General features: G+C 50.9%; 1 protein-coding gene across 1 annotated transcript in view; it reads right to left on the bottom strand.

Annotated features, from left to right (window-relative positions):
• Positions 1-19,282, bottom strand: part of RBL2 (RB transcriptional corepressor like 2) — an 817,437-nt gene that overhangs the window by 305,661 nt on the left and 492,494 nt on the right. Inside the window, exon 15 of the mRNA XM_078670248.1 lies at positions 15,773-16,030. Within this exon, the coding sequence (XP_078526374.1) occupies positions 15,773-16,030 (258 nt within the window). The remainder of the gene's footprint in view (positions 1-15,772; positions 16,031-19,282) is intronic.

Genomic DNA, 19,282 nt, shown 5'->3' with positions numbered 1-19,282 from the left:
AGATAAAAGTTCCTGCACTCCTTTAACGGCTGCGGCATTCCAATAACACCTTCCAGAAGAAGCATGGAAGGCAGCATCGCTGCCGCTAAGAGACCAAGGTGCAGTAGGCAGGGTTTTTAAGGAAATAGTTACAAATAATAAACTGTGATCACTCAGAGGGGTGGGTACAATTTTAAAGTCAAGAATAGATGGAAACAAGCCATAGTGAGCGATGACATAATCCAAGATGGAAGACCCAAAGGGAGACTTATGGGTAAATTTTGCAGGGACGTCCGACGGGAATCTACCATTTACTATGAGCCCGTCGACGGCCACTAATTCATTTAGCAAGATCTTCCCTCTTTTATTTGTCACTGACTTTTCGGGGAAGAGAGCTTGGGGAATAAAGTGCGCCTCTTCTTTAGACTTATTCCTAAAAAGATCCAGACTTACATTAGAGATCTTACAATTCAAATCGCCCATGATCAGAACCTCCGGAGGAGATGGAACATTTTTAATCTGATCCACATAACGAAATACCCGCTTCATTAACACATTAAAACGTTCTTCTGGAGGAATATAAACATTTAAAATCACGATAGGGGACTTAGTGCCATCATTAAACAAATTTTCTATAGTTATAGCATGGAGGAGTTTACTGGAGTCAATATAGTGGGAGAATCTCCATTGCGATTTATTAGACAATAAACAGGCGATTCCCCCCCTGGCGTGTCCTTTCTTGGAGGGGGCAGCAGGCACTTCCAAGACATAAAAATCTTTGGACACATTCAACATGTTGACACACCAAGTTTCCTGTAAACAAATCACATTGGCTCCTACAGAAAAGAGGAAATCAAATTTCTCTGGGCTGCTATGGATCCCTGAGGCATTCCAAGAAATAATCTTCAGCGAAGTGCTAAAGATGCTGGAATAGTCTGGGGTTGTCTTTAATTTTTGAGGTCAGGGCTCCATGCAGCCAATTCCACCGATCATTATCCTCTATACAAGAGGAAATCTGTGTCAACGGGGGTGGTTTTGCTTGCAAGACCACACGTTTTCCCTTAGAGACCTGGATCTTCAGATCCCCAAGGGAAGCGGTAACCCCCCTAATCCTATCTCCTCCTAATGCCTCCCCGGGCGCATACTTAATGTTGCCCAAGTTAAAAATCGGGAGAATATCAATACCCGTGCGTTGGAAAGTCTCGGCTTGCTGCAATATCAGGTTTACAATGATTGGTGAGTAAAATTTAACCCTTATACTAGAAACCTTAACTTCACCAAACAGGGTAACCAGCTCAATATCCCTAGATTGGATATGGTGGAGATTTTCATTCTCACTGAATCGCTTAAGTAACCAAGCTCTATTTAGGGGAAGGTCCACATCAAATAAAGGTAGAAAGTCCAAGACAAGGGTGTCCACTGGAGCTTTGGATATAAATTGGAGGTCCTCCACTATAGGGACAACCTCAGTCTCTAAAGCCATGGCAAAGGAAGGCGCCATAGGATTAAGAGGCCCGGATTGAAAATTACTTGGGTCTCCACTCACAGGTGGTTGAGACTGGGTTGGCAAGGGACCCCCCAGTCGAAGCAAAACCTCCTGAGATGTCAAGGGACCCAGTTCGCGTCTACCCTTAGGAGGTGAGGAGAGAAAGGAGTTCAATTCAGCATCCGCCTTAGTTGATAATGAGCGGAGCTCTGAACCAACCTCTTCATTCTCCCCTTCGGCCGAGCAATCTTGGAATATTATTCGACGCTGCCTTTTCTTCCTGTACTTGCGAATTGGCTTCTTTTTGTTCCCTTTATTTTTTCCATTTTTGCCGATTTTTTTTCTTACCACAGGTTCAGAATCATAGACGCCTTTTCTGTTCTCAGACGTAAAGATGGGAAATAGGTCTTGAACCCCGGTAGGACCAGCCACAGATTTATTTTCTTCCTCAATCTCTATAACAGAATTCTTAATGCAATTCGACACTGCAGTTAAGGGACTAGCTGCAGTATGTAATTGGGAAGTCACCACATCCTTCGTATTAGCAACTTGTGCACAGATATTTATCTCACCCCCTTGCGAGCTATGTGCCGTCATGGGTAGGGCAGCACCTCTCAAATCACTTGATTTTTGTAACAAGGCCTTCAAGATTTGGGTAACTGAATCCAAGATGCAGTCTGAGCTGCCAACAAATTTCCCAAATAAAGCTAATATCGAGGACAGTAATTGTTCCAGAGTAATCATGGATTCAGAGATGGGTTTTTCGCATGCCTCCAGAGGGTGGCATATACCCGATAAGTTAAGACCCAGAGACCCAGAAGCGTCTAACAAATTGGGCATATCCTGATCATATAAGGAAGGGGTGCTACTATGGAGCATAAGCCTGGAGGGGGTCGCACCACCCGGGGATCTACTGGGGGCCTCAGACTCCACTTTGGCTATATTTGCACATTGACCACAGAATTCACGGTCGGTAGATGATGGCAACAGACCACCACCCGACCTGTCAATCTGTGGAGTGCAAGACAGCAGTGGGTAAATCGTAAGATCTCCTTCAGGTCCCACTAGATTAACCATGCTTTCTCCCTTCCCTTCAAGAATAGCAATAGGGGAGGGCACCTCCAATACTGAATGTGGTGCAGAAAGCAACACGGAAGTGGGCGGGGGAGACATAAGGGCAGTGGTATGAACCACCTGGCCCTTGACACCGGAGGCTTTATTTGATACATTAGCGTTATTAAGGGTCGGCAGATCCCAGAGATCAGATAGTTGGCATTGACCCTTCAGTGGGGGGTTGTTCACAGATTTATTTCTTATGCGAACAGACGCTTTTTGTGAGGCCAATATGCCTCCAACTTCCCTCCCTGAACGCAACGTTTTAGACATTTTAAATATAACTCACAAAATAACAATACAAGAATACCGACTTCCAGAAGAAATAATATAAAATATTAAAAATATTTTCCGAAGATAAAACAAATAGTCCAGCAAATCCAATGAGGACCGCCCAAAAAAAGGAGATTCTAGCAAATATATAAACAATATCAATTATCGAAATCTTCCAGGAATAAACCAACACAATCAATACAACTCAAGGAGTGCACAATACAAATAACTTAGTCCATGTAAGTGACCAGGCCCAGCCCGGCCTACCTCGGCCACTGAGGGCCACAGAGGGCCCGCCCTTTGCCCGGGCTTCGCTCCGCGCTTTGCTCCGCGCGCGTCCCGCTAGCGCGTCAGTGGCGGCGACTAAATACCGGGAGTGGCGGGAAGAGGACCAGCTGCGGCGAGTTGAGCAGCGCTGCGCCTGCTGGTCCTCGCAGTCCCGACAATTGATGGGCAGTGGCAGGACCCCCTGCAGAAGAAAATCCGGCGTAGGTGGGAGTGCGTTGACCACGAGCGGCGCCCGCGGAGCGGGGGCCGCGAGGCGTGGGTCTAAAGGCAGCCAAATGTCAGCAGCAAACCGGCAGAGAACAAGCGCCAGCAGCGTTTCCACCCGCAGTCAGGTAGGCAAAGGAATAGCACCACGCAGAGTTTCCCAGCCCGCAGTTATCAGGTTCAAGCGGGAGGGGCGGGAAGAGGACCAGCTGCGGCGAGTTGAGCAGCGCTGCGCCTGCTGGTCCTCGCAGTCCCGACAATTGATGGGCAGTGGCAGGACCCCCTGCAGAAGAAAATCCGGCGTAGGTGGGAGTGCGTTGACCACGAGCGGCGCCCGCGGAGCGGGGGCCGCGAGGCGTGGGTCTAAAGGCAGCCAAATGTCAGCAGCAAACCGGCAGAGAACAAGCGCCAGCAGCGTTTCCACCCGCAGTCAGGTAGGCAAAGGAATAGCACCACGCAGAGTTTCCCAGCCCGCAGTTATCAGGTTCAAGCGGGAGGGGCGGGAAGAGGACCAGCTGCGGCGAGTTGAGCAGCGCTGCGCCTGCTGGTCCTCGCAGTCCCGACAATTGATGGGCAGTGGCAGGACCCCCTGCAGAAGAAAATCCGGCGTAGGTGGGAGTGCGTTGACCACGAGCGGCGCCCGCGGAGCGGGGGCCGCGAGGCGTGGGTCTAAAGGCAGCCAAATGTCAGCAGCAAACCGGCAGAGAACAAGCGCCAGCAGCGTTTCCACCCGCAGTCAGGTAGGCAAAGGAATAGCACCACGCAGAGTTTCCCAGCCCGCAGTTATCACGTTCAAGCGGGAGGGGCGGGAAGAGGACCAGCTGCGGCGAGTTGAGCAGCGCTGCGCCTGCTGGTCCTCGCAGTCCCGACAATTGATGGGCAGTGGCAGGACCCCCTGCAGAAGAAAATCCGGCGTAGGTGGGAGTGCGTTGACCACGAGCGGCGCCCGCGGAGCGGGGGCCGCGAGGCGTGGGTCTAAAGGCAGCCAAATGTCAGCAGCAAACCGGCAGAGAACAAGCGCCAGCAGCGTTTCCACCCGCAGTCAGGTAGGCAAAGGAATAGCACCACGCAGAGTTTCCCAGCCCGCAGTTATCAGGTTCAAGCGGGAGGGGCGGGAAGAGGACCAGCTACGGCGAGTTGAGCAGCGCTGCGCCTGCTGGTCCTCGCAGTCCCGACAATTGATGGGCAGTGGCAGCACCCCCTGCAGAAGAAAATCCGGCGTAGGTGGGAGTGCGTTGACCACGAGCGGCGCCCGCGGAGCGGGGGCCGCGAGGCGTGGGTCTAAAGGCAGCCAAATGTCAGCAGCAAACCGGCAGAGAACAAGCGCCAGCAGCGTTTCCACCCGCAGTCAGGTAGGCAAAGGAATAGCACCACGCAGAGTTTCCCAGCCCGCAGTTATCAGGTTCAAGCGGGAGGGGCGGGAAGAGGACCAGCTGCGGCGAGTTGAGCAGCGCTGCGCCTGCTGGTCCTCGCAGTCCCGACAATTGATGGGCAGTGGCAGGACCCCCTGCAGAAGAAAATCCGGCGTAGGTGGGAGTGCGTTGACCACGAGCGGCGCCCGCGGAGCGGGGGCCGCGAGGCGTGGGTCTAAAGGCAGCCAAATGTCAGCAGCAAACCGGCAGAGAACAAGCGCCAGCAGCGTTTCCACCCGCAGTCAGGTAGGCAAAGGAATAGCACCACGCAGAGTTTCCCAGCCCGCAGTTATCAGGTTCAAGCGGGAGGGGCGGGAAGAGGACCAGCTGCGGCGAGTTGAGCAGCGCTGCGCCTGCTGGTCCTCGCAGTCCCGACAATTGATGGGCAGTGGCAGGACCCCCTGCAGAAGAAAATCCGGCGTAGGTGGGAGTGCGTTGACCACGAGCGGCGCCCGCGGAGCGGGGGCCGCGAGGCGTGGGTCTAAAGGCAGCCAAATGTCAGCAGCAAACCGGCAGAGAACAAGCGCCAGCAGCGTTTCCACCCGCAGTCAGGTAGGCAAAGGAATAGCACCACGCAGAGTTTCCCAGCCCGCAGTTATCAGGTTCAAGCGGGAGGGGCGGGAAGAGGACCAGCTGCGGCGAGTTGAGCAGCGCTGCGCCTGCTGGTCCTCGCAGTCCCGACAATTGATGGGCAGTGGCAGGACCCCCTGCAGAAGAAAATCCGGCGTAGGTGGGAGTGCGTTGACCACGAGCGGCGCCCGCGGAGCGGGGGCCGCGAGGCGTGGGTCTAAAGGCAGCCAAATGTCAGCAGCAAACCGGCAGAGAACAAGCGCCAGCAGCGTTTCCACCCGCAGTCAGGTAGGCAAAGGAATAGCACCACGCAGAGTTTCCCAGCCCGCAGTTATCAGGTTCAAGCGGGAGGGGCGGGAAGAGGACCAGCTGCGGCGAGTTGAGCAGCGCTGCGCCTGCTGGTCCTCGCAGTCCCGACAATTGATGGGCAGTGGCAGGACCCCCTGCAGAAGAAAATCCGGCGTAGGTGGGAGTGCGTTGACCACGAGCGGCGCCCGCGGAGCGGGGGCCGCGAGGCGTGGGTCTAAAGGCAGCCAAATGTCAGCAGCAAACCGGCAGAGAACAAGCGCCAGCAGCGTTTCCACCCGCAGTCAGGTAGGCAAAGGAATAGCACCACGCAGAGTTTCCCAGCCCGCAGTTATCACGTTCAAGCGGGAGGGGCGGGAAGAGGACCAGCTGCGGCGAGTTGAGCAGCGCTGCGCCTGCTGGTCCTCGCAGTCCCGACAATTGATGGGCAGTGGCAGGACCCCCTGCAGAAGAAAATCCGGCGTAGGTGGGAGTGCGTTGACCACGAGCGGCGCCCGCGGAGCGGGGGCCGCGAGGCGTGGGTCTAAAGGCAGCCAAATGTCAGCAGCAAACCGGCAGAGAACAAGCGCCAGCAGCGTTTCCACCCGCAGTCAGGTAGGCAAAGGAATAGCACCACGCAGAGTTTCCCAGCCCGCAGTTATCAGGTTCAAGCGGGAGGGGCGGGAAGAGGACCAGCTACGGCGAGTTGAGCAGCGCTGCGCCTGCTGGTCCTCGCAGTCCCGACAATTGATGGGCAGTGGCAGCACCCCCTGCAGAAGAAAATCCGGCGTAGGTGGGAGTGCGTTGACCACGAGCGGCGCCCGCGGAGCGGGGGCCGCGAGGCGTGGGTCTAAAGGCAGCCAAATGTCAGCAGCAAACCGGCAGAGAACAAGCGCCAGCAGCGTTTCCACCCGCAGTCAGGTAGGCAAAGGAATAGCACCACGCAGAGTTTCCCAGCCCGCAGTTATCAGGTTCAAGCGGGAGGGGCGGGAAGAGGACCAGCTGCGGCGAGTTGAGCAGCGCTGCGCCTGCTGGTCCTCGCAGTCCCGACAATTGATGGGCAGTGGCAGGACCCCCTGCAGAAGAAAATCCGGCGTAGGTGGGAGTGCGTTGACCACGAGCGGCGCCCGCGGAGCGGGGGCCGCGAGGCGTGGGTCTAAAGGCAGCCAAATGTCAGCAGCAAACCGGCAGAGAACAAGCGCCAGCAGCGTTTCCACCCGCAGTCAGGTAGGCAAAGGAATAGCACCACGCAGAGTTTCCCAGCCCGCAGTTATCAGGTTCAAGCGGGAGGGGCGGGAAGAGGACCAGCTGCGGCGAGTTGAGCAGCGCTGCGCCTGCTGGTCCTCGCAGTCCCGACAATTGATGGGCAGTGGCAGGACCACCTGCAGAAGAAAATCCGGCGTAGGTGGGAGTGCGTTGACCACGAGCGGCGCCCGCGGAGCGGGGGCCGCGAGGCGTGGGTCTAAAGGCAGCCAAATGTCAGCAGCAAACCGGCAGAGAACAAGCGCCAGCAGCGTTTCCACCCGCAGTCAGGTAGGCAAAGGAATAGCACCACGCAGAGTTTCCCAGCCCGCAGTTATCAGGTTCAAGCGGGAGGGGCGGGAAGAGGACCAGCTGCGGCGAGTTGAGCAGCGCTGCGCCTGCTGGTCCTCGCAGTCCCGACAATTGATGGGCAGTGGCAGGACCCCCTGCAGAAGAAAATCCGGCGTAGGTGGGAGTGCGTTGACCACGAGCGGCGCCCGCGGAGCGGGGGCCGCGAGGCGTGGGTCTAAAGGCAGCCAAATGTCAGCAGCAAACCGGCAGAGAACAAGCGCCAGCAGCGTTTCCACCCGCAGTCAGGTAGGCAAAGGAATAGCACCACGCAGAGTTTCCCAGCCCGCAGTTATCAGGTTCAAGCGGGAGGGGCGGGAAGAGGACCAGCTGCGGCGAGTTGAGCAGCGCTGCGCCTGCTGGTCCTCGCAGTCCCGACAATTGATGGGCAGTGGCAGGACCCCCTGCAGAAGAAAATCCGGCGTAGGTGGGAGTGCGTTGACCACGAGCGGCGCCCGCGGAGCGGGGGCCGCGAGGCGTGGGTCTAAAGGCAGCCAAATGTCAGCAGCAAACCGGCAGAGAACAAGCGCCAGCAGCGTTTCCACCCGCAGTCAGGTAGGCAAAGGAATAGCACCACGCAGAGTTTCCCAGCCCGCAGTTATCACGTTCAAGCGGGAGGGGCGGGAAGAGGACCAGCTGCGGCGAGTTGAGCAGCGCTGCGTCTGCTGGTCCTCGCAGTCCCGACAATTGATGGGCAGTGGCAGGACCCCCTGCAGAAGAAAATCCGGCGTAGGTGGGAGTGCGTTGACCACGAGCGGCGCCCGCGGAGCGGGGGCCGCGAGGCGTGGGTCTAAAGGCAGCCAAATGTCAGCAGCAAACCGGCAGAGAACAAGCGCCAGCAGCGTTTCCACCCGCAGTCAGGTAGGCAAAGGAATAGCACCACGCAGAGTTTCCCAGCCCGCAGTTATCAGGTTCAAGCGGGAGGGGCGGGAAGAGGACCAGCTGCGGCGAGTTGAGCAGCGCTGCGCCTGCTGGTCCTCGCAGTCCCGACAATTGATGGGCAGTGGCAGGACCCCCTGCAGAAGAAAATCCGGCGTAGGTGGGAGTGCGTTGACCACGAGCGGCGCCCGCGGAGCGGGGGCCGCGAGGCGTGGGTCTAAAGGCAGCCAAATGTCAGCAGCAAACCGGCAGAGAACAAGCGCCAGCAGCGTTTCCACCCGCAGTCAGGTAGGCAAAGGAATAGCACCACGCAGAGTTTCCCAGCCCGCAGTTATCAGGTTCAAGCGGGAGGGGCGGGAAGAGGACCAGCTGCGGCGAGTTGAGCAGCGCTGCGCCTGCTGGTCCTCGCAGTCCCGACAATTGATGGGCAGTGGCAGGACCCCCTGCAGAAGAAAATCCGGCGTAGGTGGGAGTGCGTTGACCACGAGCGGCGCCCGCGGAGCGGGGGCCGCGAGGCGTGGGTCTAAAGGCAGCCAAATGTCAGCAGCAAACCGGCAGAGAACAAGCGCCAGCAGCGTTTCCACCCGCAGTCAGGTAGGCAAAGGAATAGCACCACGCAGAGTTTCCCAGCCCGCAGTTATCAGGTTCAAGCGGGAGGGGCGGGAAGAGGACCAGCTGCGGCGAGTTGAGCAGCGCTGCGCCTGCTGGTCCTCGCAGTCCCGACAATTGATGGGCAGTGGCAGGACCCCCTGCAGAAGAAAATCCAGCGTAGGTGGGAGTGCGTTGACCACGAGCGGCGCCCGCGGAGCGGGGGCCGCGAGTCGTGGGTCTAAAGGCAGCCAAATGTCAGCAGCAAACCGGCAGAGAACAAGCGCCAGCAGCGTTTCCACCCGCAGTCAGGTAGGCAAAGGAATAGCACCAAGCTACCACTTTAGAGAGTAAGGTTATATCTAACGTTAGCCTCTGCCAAACCTCTGGGGACTGTGGACTGTGCACACTGTACCTTACTTGGGTCCAGTATATACAGAGCCACTTTCCTACATTGGTCAGGTACACAGTTGAAATCACCACCTACGCTAAGCTAATTGTACACATTTGCCAAACATGTTACCTGATCTTTATTTGGAGCATTGATATATTGACCACTGCTAAGTCCCAATAATCTAGTCTGCCACTTATCAACACTAATCTCCCCTCTTTATCTATGATCTTCTTTGGACCTGGAACGGTACTAACTACCTAATCCATAATAAAACACCTTTATCATATGCTGAGCAGGTGAAAGATAGAGCTGCCTCTTCCTTCTTTTACGGAGGGCCATATCCTTTAAGTGAGTGAGGTGCGTTTCCAGTAGGAGGGTTACATGTATACCTCTTCTTTTAATGTAGGATTGAACTTTACAACTATTGGCTGGATGGTTCAAGGCTCTGAAATTCCAAGTCAGCAATCTAAATGTTCTAATTGACCCTTGCATTCTGTCAAGTAAGAAAACCTTGTATGGGACCCAATGTGCATATCAAGTACTTGGTTGATGGGTGGATCCCAGATCTATGTTCCCCTCTCCACTTGCAGCCCTTCTCCCATGCCTTCTGATTTCAAATTTCAGTTTTAGGTATCTGAATGTGTAACTCCTCAAAATCCCTTTCACCTGGACTAAGAAATAAATCTCGCTAGCCATAACAAAAAACTGCAAAGAACTAAAACTCAGCTACAACCTTTCGGATTGCTTCATATATGGTGTACCAATAATGGTGTAATAGAGGGGTGCCCGTTTCCATTATTGTCTCTCTGGCCATCCCGGCCAGCCAGCCTCAATCACCTTGTACTCTTCCAACTTCTTAAACAAGCCATTCTCATGGTCTCTCTGAACACAATGACCTTTAGCAGCTCACGGTCGGTCTGAAAGTTAATGTCCTATCACATCATCCATCATTCAAGGAGCTACCATTAGCATTGAGAATTAATTTCCTGAAAATTGTGTATGATACGATTCCTCTCCAGCCTCTTTCACTGCATCGTCTTTTTCAAAACTCTCTCAAGTCCAATGCTACTGCTACTGCTCCTTCCCCATCCCGCTGTATTTGCAGTTTTGTTGGCTTTCAGATTTTCCACAGTCTTTCTCTTTTTCAGTTTGTCTTGAACATACAGTTGGCTAGATGTTAATTTCTGCACACCTGGCTTACTGCCAGTCCCATACTGCTTGGTGATCTGTAAAGAAGTGTGACTTGTGATCCATATGTTTAAGCTTGGCAGGGTAGAGCAGTGCATATTTCAAATTGAAGTTCCAAAGTCTTCGTTTCACCACCATAAATGAAACATTTTGTTGTTGCACTGCTGCCATATAATCAGGAAAGATCATGACTTTGCTAATGTCCTTAATTATACTGCTCTTTTCCCTTGCTTTTTGTAATATCAAGTTGTGAAATTTAATAGAGGGAGATACAACAGATCTTTGGGGAGCATACGAGGGGTGGGGAGCCTCGCAGGAACCCAATGGGCACTTTAAGGTACAACAGATGAGAAAGCCCCTCTGGTGCTCTCTCATTTGAAGCCGTCTTCCAGAAAGTTCACTAAATCTGTGCCTTCTGATTTTTCAGGCAGGCCCACTACCTGAATGTTGTTCCTTTTGCCTCTACCCTCAGCATTTTCCTCTCTAAATTCAAGATATAAATGACACTGTCTTTTAACTCCTGTAGCTATTTCTCATAAGCTGACATTGTTGGTCACAGCTCAGTGATAAACCCCTCAGTCGTACCAACTCTCTCAGAACATTTCTTGTGATTGTCTCCTAATACGCTGAGATCAATTGCTATAGTGCTAGTAGCACATGTCAATCCCTGGTTTACACCCCTCACTTTGGATGGGAAAACCTGGGGGAAACTTCATAAGAATAGGAGGGTGTGCCCATCTCCGCCAACTCCACCCCTAAGGTGGGAGAGGTGAGGTGAGGCACAACTTTAAGTCCCCGCCATCGTGAAGATAGGGAGGCCCCTCCAATCAGGGCTAGGTCTATGTGCCCTCCCATAGGAGGACGGCATAATAGGGGGTGTAGTCTCCCCAGGTAAGGTGCCCACTACCTACTACTCCCCTAAGACCTCTCCAAAATGTAGTATTTAGGTGGTCCCCAGACCTAGAAACTAGATCTGCGATAACCTAAGAAGCAAGAAGACAACCCAGCAGAGAAGACTGAAGACGAAGACTTCCTTGGCGAACCTGCAACCTGTATCGCAGCCAGCGACCTCTGAAAATCATGAGAAGACTGCTCCCTACGAAAAAGACTCCGGACCTGTCCAAGAATAAACAAACTTCAAGGACCCCGGATCCAAGCGGATCCGTGTCTCCTCCCCATTCTGCACCCGACGCCCATGGTCAGAGTCTTAGTAGCTTACCTGTGCAGTGAAGTCTCCTCCGATATCCTGACCTTGTGTCCAGCATTGGCTGACCTTTCCTAATCTCCACGGCCTCGCCTGCCATGTGAATCCCGAGGTTCCACCCGACTGGCTCTGGTAGGAATACTCTGATGTTCAAAGGCATCCCTGCACCTGAAACCCCTGGGACTTGGCAAGCTGAACCGATGGGGCCCCCATGACCCTATAATTCTCTACTTACCTTGGTTGTCGTTGGCCTCCCTCCTTCAACCTCTGTTGCAATGCCTGCAGCAGGTGCAAAAAGAAAATTGCAATAGAAAAGGATTGAGCGCCCGCGGTTGATTTCGCACCCAACACCCGGCTGCCTCTGTGCCACTGGTGGTGTATGCTTGGTGCTGCTTTGTAGCCCCGTGCTGTCCTAACCCCCCAAAGCTTGTCCTCTGCAACCAATCTACTTACCTGCAAGCAGTGTGGCTCCAGGCACCCCCCGTCTCCATTGAAAAGCTTTGGACTAAACTAAGATTTTGCCATTGCACCCGGCCTCCCCTGTGCAGCTGGTGGCACAGCTTTGGTACTCGCCTGACCCTTGACCTCTTGCTGACTTTTGGTACTGAAGACTGGAACTGTAAGCTTACCTGTAAACTTACCTGTTTAACCGCGATTTTGTTTTCACCATAGGATAACCCTGAAATGTGCTGAAAAGTTCCCATTTTTCAAAGTGAAAAGTATATTTATTTAAAAACATACGTATCATATTGCGTAGATCTTGATCTTAAAATAAAGTACAACGCATCATTTTCTAAAATAGGTCTGGAACTCCTTCTTGAGTCATGTGTCCATTATTGATCACTGCTGTGCAATAAATGTCTTACACTCCTTTGTGTTAGGCCTAAGGCTGCTCGCCCACGCTACCACTAACAGAGCAGTTTGGGTTTTACATTGACCTCTGTACACTTTTGGGGAACCCCTGCGCTCTTTGCATGGAATTACCACCTAGTGGTAATACCATATACAGAGCCAGCTTCCCACACCTTGTACATTTTATAGCTGAGAGTATCTTCTGCAGCTTGCCCAGGAGGCCCATCCGTTCAGATTCGGTACTCTGCGCTTCAGCCTGGCATGTGGATCGCCTTTGATTTGTCGGGCATCCCAGTCACTTACTCCTTATCCTGCTAGGAGTCACCTCTCTAACTGGCAGATGAGAGCGGCTCCCTCATCAGGGCATCTTGCGCTAGTTACTTCACTGAGGTTGCAGGAAGTGGCTTGCAAACCAATTTGCTGGTTCCAGCACTGGCCACATAACTGATGTGGTTGAAGGGTCTCTACAGTGGGGAGAAAGAATCTCTGCAGGCAGCACCATTCTAGAAGTGTTCCTAGGATTCCCCAGTTCTTGGGGCTCCAGATTTCAGCATTTGTCCATAATAGTCTCAGCCCACTCCCATCACTCGTCAGACAGGCATTCAGAGGGATCTCAAGGTTAAAATAGCAATACCTCAAACAAGAGGGGGGGGTTTAAGGTAGGGTAGAGGTCTCCCTGTTTGCCTCTTGTCTTTAAGCAAAGGGAGGGGATGAAAGTCACTACTGAAATTCCCTTCTGCTACCTGTTCTTCAGTCAATTCTCTTTTTCTTCACTCTCCTCTATGCTGCTGCAAGGTCAGAGTCCCAGCCCATAAATCCCTAGCTCCCAGGCCATGTTGTTATTGACGGGCTCCCTTGCACTCATCGGTGTGCACCCGCTCTGCTCCTCATATCGCCATCCAGGGAGGAGGTCCCGCTCCAACTGCCAGTGTGTTCCTTCTCTGGGCCAATCGGCAGGATTCAGAGGGTTTCTGTTCCATGTGTTCAGCTGCCTGTTGGATTGGGGGTGCTGTTACACCATGGCCCCAGCTACAACACTACCCACTTCTTGAACCCCCCCCTTTAACAGTCTTCCTTAAAAGGAGGCCATGACTGACCTTTTCCCAAAGGCTCCTCAACTCAGAAGGCCACAACTCCTCCTATGGCTCCTGTCACAGCTCTCCGCAGTTGGTGAGCCACGCACCTCTGTTCCCCCACACATCTCCAGCCTCCCTCGGGTACAGCACGTATTCCTTCAATCTCACAGAGAGCTTCGAATTTCCAAAGAATCAGCAGGTTTGATCAGGTTCTGACCTATTGAGAGCCCCTGAGCAGGGCCTCAACTCAATCTTTCACCATTACGCAATTCGTTTTTGGGACACTGTCGGGATTCCGCTACTCTCTCTTACCTCTGGGCATCAGGCCCCCTCTGTCACTTTCTGAGCAGGCTGTTATTGCAGGATAATGGTGGAACGAGGTAGCTGTGGTGAGGCCTTTTTTTTGTACTGTGCTACGCTATCTTGTTCCAGGCCACGCCCCAAGGACTTGCATCGAGGTTTTAGACTTGACTGGACACTCACTTTGACATGATATTCTGTTCAAATGCTCTCTTCAAATTACTATATTACCAGCCAGTGAGGACAAACTTCAGTATTGAGACCACTATGAGTCAACCCTCTGAGAAGTGAAAAGCCATTCAGTCCCATCACTAACAACATTCATTACTGGATCTTCCTCAAACTCATGAGAAAATATATCTCTGATCATGCTGTATATCCACAGACTTCTGCATCTAACTGATAAAATACGCCTCTACATTAACTCTAAATGAGATTGATCGTAACTCTACAGTTTTTTCCTGAACTAATCTTTATAGAAATTCAGAATCTAGATTGAATATGAACTTACTGTCATTACTGGTGTGGTGAAATACTAGACAACTGTACACTACATAAGTGTTCTAAAGAATGTATAGCCAAATTAGAAATGATACGAGTAACTCTCTGTTAGAAATCAATCCTTGTCAGAATCCATACCCAATCAACTGCATGGAACTCTTTTTATCTGACATCCCTAAATTACTGTTATTGTCTGTATCCTTTCTGTGATCGGTATTTCTTTGCTCTCTTTTCCCAAGCAATAAGCAGACAAAATATCTTATTATAGATGAACAAAGTGTGCAATTCAATCATACAGCCACTTGTACAGTTCTGCCTATGCTCTTCCTGTCAGTGCAAGGGGATCGCATCCTTTCCCTCATTCCTCTAAAATGCAATTCACATGATTTACCTGCGCCCTAAAGATCCACCTTTCAACCAACAAGTCCGCACTGAGCTAATGATTCAACTCCACTGACACAACGCATGTCATTGTGAGCCTGGGATGTCTCTCAGGATAAAACTGAGAGGGCTGGGTAATGCTCTAAAATTATGAGCTTCTCTGCACAAAGGCTACCACTTGTACAAAGGCAACCTCAGGAAAATTGAAGGAACAGAGCTCTTTGACTTTTAAAAAGTCAGATACATTTGAATGTGTGGCTGATACAGATCTATATTATTGTGCATAAATAATATTCATGTCAAGTATTTTTATCTATGAGGACGAGACTGGTTCATGCAACATGTGTTCTGCTTGAGCAGTACTGGCTGATAGATCCAGAGGCAAGAACTGTGCACATGATGTGGGGTGTGCCTGACTGTTCAGAATGCCGAGGTATTTATAGGCTCAGCCATTTTGAGTGCCACTTGATCAGTTGTCAATTGAAAGAAGAATGGAGAATCGTAGGGAGTGAGGAGTTAAATGTAAGTTTAAACCTACCTTAGAGAAAGGATTCCAGTTTAGGGACTGTTTCTGTTTGAAAGAGATACACATTTAATCTCTGCCTGCAGTCCTTTTATATCTAATTTGAAATGCTGTGTAAATCCACATATGCCACATTGACAATTCATTTGTTTAGTAACTAAATTGAATCTGTTTTGTCACCTACCTGGCGTGGTGAGGATTGTATTGATAATGAAAATAATTTCAAATCTGCAATACATGTTTCAGGTTTTGATTTATGTCTCAAGAGGAGGCACCAACCAGAAATGCTTAAATTGACAATGCCAGCGATTTATGAAAGAGTCCATTCAACATTAGGCTTTATGTCTGTAGCATAATCGGCAACTAAATTTACTAAGAGCCATGGACGGCCAGAACCTAAATCTGGGACTGTATTTAATACAATGTTTCAGGTTACATGGGCTGAGTCCCATAAAGTTCCCAAAATAGAAGAGAAATAAAGGTTTAACAAAAATCCCATTGTAACTATAGTGCATGCATGCTAAAAAAACAGCCAATTGACAGAATGCCATCATGTAGAAAATGTGCAGAAAACAGCTTTTATCCCAACAGACATACAAAAAATCAAGTCCGAATAAGTATTTGTAAGGGTGCCTGTCAGGTATGCAGAGCTCCTGCACTTTTGACTAAATTGTAAGGTCCTTTACCTTGCACTGGTATGGTAACTGTTTGTCCATTGTTAGCTGTTACAGTTGCTGTTGCCATGGTTAGCAAAGTCTGTCCAGGAGTGACAGACATTGCCTCGGCCACCATGCTCTGCACTGGCACAGTATTCACAACAGGTGCTTGGGATATTTGAGTTGGGGTTCCAGTTTCAGGGGACGTGTCACTGTCTACAAACAGCCTTCTCCTCGTGGAACTAGCGACGGGGGAACTGTATCTGTCCAGGAGGGTTGCTGGTGAGCCTGAAAACAGAGATAATAAGATGAAAAAAAGGAGGAAGTTGTTCAGAAAAGAACAATTTTATTTTCAATAGCAGATGAAACATTATGAGAATATAAAAATGAAAATATAAATAATGTCAAAATACAAAAACACATTTTTCCAAAGCAACATATTCAAAAATGGGGCAGACATTTCACCATTTCAAACTCCTACACCCAATAAAATCAATAAATAGAAAGGGTCCATAAAACCTAAAACAAAAATACAAAAAAGGTCAACAGCAAATGATATATGCTGAACCACTCCCATGCAAGTCACACACATTCTGAACAGCTGAACAATCTTTTTTTAGACAGAATAACTTTGAGAAAATTAGTTCTGCAGTGTCTGGAGACTGAGAATGTTCATCCCTCATGCTCAAAAACCCTCTAAGATGGGCCATCAGTCAAAAACTCCACTTTATTGAGTCCACTGCCACATGCAAATGGCTTGGCAACACAGAGTACACAACCCCACACCACCCTGTCTTTTCATTATAATGGACAGAGGTAATATTCTAAGACCGGATATGAATGGTGCCTTAAAGTTAAGATGGACAGTCCAAAGATTTAGCAGGATGATGTGCAGAAACTAATCCAACGCAAACCAAAGGCCCAGCGTTGTTTGTTGTCCAAATGGGCCTCAGCCCTGCCAGTAGGCAGCCACACAGTAGGCTGCACCTGTAGAGGATTGAGAAGATGACCCTTCTTAAGATTGGCAGGGTACATCCTCCCGTGCTGGTCCTGGAAAAGCAACTGGAAAATCTGCACATAAGCCAACAGACTCCACTGACATAACAGGCACCAGTGCAGGGGCCTCATTTGCTATTTGATCCATGAAGCAAAGCAGACATAAAACTAGTAGGAATAGGAGATGCATGAGTCCAATGTCTTAGAATTCCCCAACAAACCACCCCCCATCTGTAAAGGTGAACCCCAAAGGAATCGTCTCTCAGCCTAACTCTTTTCAACATATACATGACACTGCTCATCAACAGCATCCCATCGTAAGACATCTGTCATCTCCTATGCCGATAACACCCAACTCATACTCTCCCTGGCGGACAAGACAAACACCACCAGAACGAACCTCGCCAACTTCAGGACTATGTGAGCAGGCGGGATGCAAATCAACTGCCTAAAGCTCAACTGTGACAAGAAGGAAGTACCAGTCTTCGGCAACAAGACATCCCAATGGGATTCCACCTGGTGCCAGTCAGAGCGAGGACCAACCCCCACACCAACTGACAACACACGAAATCTAGGATCAGATGACAAGCTCAACTTGACGGCTCAAGTTTCACTTTTGCCCGGGTTTTCTAAAATTGCAGAAAAATTGGTTAATCGCCAGCTCTCACACCATCTTGAATTCCATCGTTTGTTGGGAGACTCCCAGACTGGCTTTCGCCCTGGTCAGGGGACGGACACGGCCTTATTGGCAGTGGTGGAGGAAGCAAGGAGCATTCTTGATTCAGGGGGGTCAGTGGCAGTGATCCTCCTGGACTTGAGTGCTGCCTTCGACACCGTTAGTCATCAGGTGCTCCTCCAACGTCTGTCAGAGGTGGGCATTACGGGAATGGCCCTGAAGTGGCTAGAGTCCTTCCTCTCAGACTGTTTTTATCAAGTCTGGGAAGGGGCAGAGCAGTCGACCTCGTTCCCTCTTCAATGTGGAGTCCCCCAGGGCTCATCTTTGAGCCCTACTTTATTTAATGTTTATATGACTCCACTTGAAAGAGTGGTCTCCCCTTCAGGTGTGAAGATCATCAGCTATGCTGATGATACTCAGCTGGTAGTAGGTCTGACCCAGCTGGCGGAACGACCTGAGGTTCTCCACGACTGTCTTGCCAATGTACATCGGTGGATGTCCCACTCTGCTTTGAAGCTCAATGGAGAAAAAACTGAGCTGATGTTGCTTGGTAAATCCAGGCCTTCACTCATAGCTAGTTGTTGGCCCCGGTCCTTGGGCGTTCCACCATCTCCTAAGAAGGAGATCAAGAGCTTAGGAGTATAGTTGGAAGAAGATCTGTCCTTCAGGACACACGCCAGGAAGACAGCGGGGATTTGTTTTGGCCTGCTGCGGTCAGCTCGCAAGGTGTTACCGTTGCTCCCTGATTCATCAAGGAAACTTCTGATCCGTGGTCTTGTTTTGTCTAGACTCGATTATGGGAACGCGTTGTTCCTCGGTGCCCCGGAGTCCACTCTTAAGACCCTCCAACAGGTTCAGAATGCAGCCGCTAGACTGCTGATGATGGTCCCTAGGAGACAATCAGCTGCTCCGGCCCTGAAAACTCTTCACTGGCTCCCTGTTAAGGAGCGGGTGAAATTCAAATCCTTATGCACTGCACACAAAATCCTGCATGGGAGGGGCCCCTCCATTTTGATTAATATGGCACGTCCATATAAGTCCACACGGGCTCTTTGCTCTGACCAAAAACACCTGCTTCAGTCAGCCAGAGTTAAAAGAGCTCGTTCGGGTGGCCGGCGTTTCTCGGTGCAAGTAGCGGCACTGTGGAACTCCCTGCCCCTTAAGATACGCTCAGCGCCCAACATCTTGCACTTTAGGAAACTCCTTAAGACCCATCTGTTTCTGGTGTAATGGCTGAGTTTGAGTCTTTTTTCCTTCGCTGTGTCCTGCGCCGGGATGCCCCTGGGTAACTGAGCGCGTTATAAATTTCACAATAATAAGTCAATGCAGTGTGCATCCCCTGTTTCTATAGGTTAGGCATGCTGCTAAAGATCTTCAAATGTTTGCCTCGGATCACCAGTAGGACTGCCACGCAAGCCCACATTACCAGCAGGCTGGACTAGGGCAACACTCTCTATGCTAGAATTCCAAACAACACCCACACAGATGCCAGACAATACAAAACGTAGCCACAAGAATACTTCTCGACCTTCCACGCCACACCCACATCACACAACACATCATGAAGCTTCACTGGGTCCCCCATTCACAAGCCCAGCAAATTCAAACTTCTCCCGCACACATACAAAGCCCTACACAACAGAAAACCAGATTGTCTAAACAGTCTCATACACTTTCACCAACCCCCCAGACACTAATGCTCTTCCTCACACGTACTTGCACACACTCTCTGCATACGCAAAAGCAAAATTGGAGGTCACACATTCTCCTACATCACACCCAAGACATGCAACAACCTCCTTCAAAAAATCAGTGCCTCCACATCACTTCTCACACAAAAAAACTGAAGACCTGACGCACAAGTTACT

The sequence above is a fragment of the Lissotriton helveticus genome, chromosome 12, assembly GCF_964261635.1.
Source record: "Lissotriton helveticus chromosome 12, aLisHel1.1, whole genome shotgun sequence".
NCBI lineage: Eukaryota > Metazoa > Chordata > Amphibia > Caudata > Salamandridae > Lissotriton > Lissotriton helveticus.
This window is presented reverse-complemented; position numbering and strand designations above follow the sequence as displayed.